The 3,193-nt window shown below is 53.9% G+C and overlaps 1 protein-coding gene across 1 annotated transcript in view; it reads right to left on the bottom strand.

Moving 5' to 3' along the window:
• Window positions 1–1,099: 1,099 nt before the first annotated feature.
• The window catches only part of LOC112947609 (tubulin beta-1 chain), a 2,618-nt gene continuing 524 nt past the window's right edge, over window positions 1,100–3,193 (bottom strand). The window contains exons 2-4 of the mRNA XM_026039730.1: window positions 3,080–3,188; window positions 2,709–2,819; window positions 1,100–2,490 (exon numbers count right to left, since the gene is read on the bottom strand). Of these exons, the coding sequence (XP_025895515.1) occupies window positions 1,430–2,490; window positions 2,709–2,819; window positions 3,080–3,188 (1,281 nt within the window). The 3' untranslated portion in view covers window positions 1,100–1,429. The remainder of the gene's footprint in view (window positions 2,491–2,708; window positions 2,820–3,079; window positions 3,189–3,193) is intronic.

Raw genomic sequence — 3,193 nt, 5'->3', positions numbered from 1 at the left:
TCCTCAAAACAATTTTAGTGTAAGAGCTCTCTGCAAACTGCTGTTGGCCTAACTAAAGGCTATAAGCTCAGACTAAGTAGCTACTACTCCTCCTGGAGGGGATTTTACTCTATAGTTCTGTAGGTGTAGAAAAAAAGATCATAGACCCTGTACCTACAGCAGACTGCATTGTTCCACATGAAGTTCACTCAGTTCCTTGTGACCTTCAGGCTGTAAGGAACCACAATTTCCTCCTCCCTCACCCTAAGCAGCCACACTTACCCTTAACAASGGGCAGGTCTGCTGCACTGCTCTGCAGCCCAGGTGGAGCTCCATTTGCTGCTGCAACTTAAGAGCATTAAATAGTCATTAAATAGTATAAATGCATAATGTGGATGTGGGAAATTATCAGGTCTTGTCCAAGAATCCATACTACTATTTTAAGACTGCATTTAAACTCTTAGAAAACTTTAAAAAAGTGTTACTAGGAAGTCTGTCCATCATGCTTGGTCTTCTAAAGAGTGATAGAGATTTTATAGTTAAGAGCAGTTGGGAGTCTATTTTGGGGAAATACCTTAAGAGACTAAAGGCAGTTACACCTGCTGTTCAGGTTTTCAGGTTAACTTCTTGACCATGATGGTACATTACTAGAAMAATTCTAGACCTGGGCATCTCTGAGCAATTCCTATTTAGGATGAGGTAAGGGGAGCTAGGATGACCCAGGATCAAGCTAAATCACAGCCAGCCATCCACAGTCAGTGTACTACAGACCCTGAAACAAGTGAAAAAGAGCTGCTGAACAGCGATAGAGAGCTGACACCTACGCTGTCAAATCAATATTGACAGTTAACATGGAATTTTACATATGGTACTGAAATCAGCCAGAAGGTATGTCCATAATGAGAAGTTCCTCAAGTATGGTGTCTAGTTCCTATTAGTTAAGGCAGCTTTCTCACCAACCATAGTTTAGTTCTAAGACATAAGAGTGCTTTAATACTTAACCCACAATTACTGGAAACTAGCTCCCTTGAAGCTGAGCAACTACAGTCAACTCAAACACAAAATAGCCTGAGAAATCTTGTTTTATTAAGTTGAACCTTTTACCAAAATCCAAGTATAAACAAGATTTAGGTATAGACTGAGAAGTGCAGTTACAGAAAAACAAGAGCTTATCAGGTTGATCATCTTGATCTAGAGAAATAAGGAGGAGGACACCATTTAGAACACAAAAAGCCTTTATGTTTGAGAAGTTAACCATTTAAACAGAAGACTCTGAAGTATTTCTGCAACTACTGTTACATTGGACAGTCAAGGATACAAAACTGCTGACAGAAGCAACAGTAAAGAGCACCAAATTAAAAAATGCATGCTTCAGCACAACTGCACAGATTTCTCCTCTCAGTGAACACTTGCCCGCATAGACTAAACTCTTTCTCTAACCCTTCCATAATTACGCCTCATCCTCCTCTCCTTCCTCTTCAAATTCACCCTGCTCGTCAGCAGTGGCATCCTGGTACTGCTGGTACTCGGAGACCAGGTCGTTCATGTTGCTCTCGGCCTCCGTGAACTCCATCTCATCCATGCCCTCGCCCGTGTACCAGTGCAAGAAGGCCTTGCGGCGGAACATGGCCGTGAACTGCTCCGAGATCCTCTTGAAGAGCTCCTGGATGGCCGTGCTGTTGCCGATGAAGGTGGCCGACATCTTGAGGCCGCGCGGCGGGATGTCGCAGACGGCCGTCTTCACGTTGTTGGGGATCCACTCCACAAAGTAGCTGCTGTTCTTGTTCTGCACGTTGAGCATCTGCTCRTCCACCTCCTTCATGGACATGCGGCCCCGGAAGATGGCCGCCACCGTGAGGTAGCGCCCGTGGCGCGGGTCGCAGGCCGCCATCATGTTCTTGGAGTCAAACATCTGCTGCGTGAGCTCGGGCACCGTGAGGGCGCGGTACTGCTGGCTGCCGCGGCTCGTGAGCGGCGCGAAGCCCGGCATGAAGAAGTGCAGCCGCGGGAAAGGCACCATGTTGACGGCCAGCTTGCGCAGGTCGGCGTTGAGCTGCCCGGGGAAGCGCAGGCAGGTCGTCACGCCGCTCATGGTGGCCGACACCAGGTGGTTGAGGTCCCCGTACGTGGGCGTCGTCAGCTTCAGCGTGCGGAAGCAGATGTCGTACAGGGCCTCGTTGTCGATGCAGTACGTCTCGTCCGTGTTCTCCACCAGCTGGTGCACGGAGAGGGTGGCGTTGTAGGGCTCCACCACCGTGTCCGACACCTTGGGCGAGGGCATGACGCTGAAGGTGTTCATGATGCGGTCGGGGTACTCCTCGCGGATCTTGCTGATGAGCAGCGTGCCCATGCCCGAGCCCGTGCCGCCGCCCAGCGAGTGGGTCAGCTGGAAGCCCTGCAGGCAGTCGCAGCTCTCCGACTCCTTCCTCACCACGTCCAGCACCGAGTCCACCAGCTCCGCTCCCTCTGTGTAGTGGCCCTTGGCCCAGTTGTTGCCAGCCCCGCTCTGGCCTGCAAGGCAGAGCACAGGGCACGTGCCACCACCTCGCTGCCCTCCGCACACGAGGCATCCTGGGSTTCCCCACATCCCACCYCGTAGCATCCCATGTCCMCCACATCCCACCCCACATGGGAGCAGGGGGTACAGGGATCACGTGCCAGCTCCRAGCCGCCCCCACAGCAGGTGTCCCAGGGGACCCAGCGGGGAGCCCCAGGGCACCGTCACCTACCAAAGACAAAGTTGTCGGGTCGGAAGATCTGCCCGAAGGGGCCAGAGCGCACAGAGTCCATGGTGCCGGGCTCCAGGTCGACCAGGATGGCGCGGGGGACGTACTTGTTACCTGGGGGAGGGAAGGAGGGAGCAGCAGCCGCGTTACAGCCCTGCGGCCGCAGCCGGGGAAGGTCACAACAGCGACCGCGCTCCCGACAGAGCCGCGGCAGCTCCCGGCGGGGACGTGCTGGCTGTGTCGCACAGGCGGAGCCGCTCAGGAAACAAAGCCCTCTCGCAGGCTCTGGCCGCTCTCGCTCAGGGCCGTGCCAGCCACAGCGAGGTGGCCCCTCTGCCAGACACGCCTGGCAGGCTGGGGGCAGCAGCACCTACCCGCAGCCTCATTGTAGTAGACGTTGATCCTCTCGAGCTGCAGGTCGCTGTCCCCGTGGTAGGTGCCCGTGGGGTCGATGCCGTGCTCGTCGCTGATCACCTCCCAGAACTGCA

This window comes from Nothoprocta perdicaria, unplaced genomic scaffold (genome assembly GCF_003342845.1).
Source record: "Nothoprocta perdicaria isolate Ctin4 unplaced genomic scaffold, notPer1 scaffold_24, whole genome shotgun sequence".
NCBI lineage: Eukaryota > Metazoa > Chordata > Aves > Tinamiformes > Tinamidae > Nothoprocta > Nothoprocta perdicaria.
The sequence above is the reverse complement of the archived record's forward strand: the minus strand, read 5'-3'. Positions and strand labels throughout refer to the sequence as shown.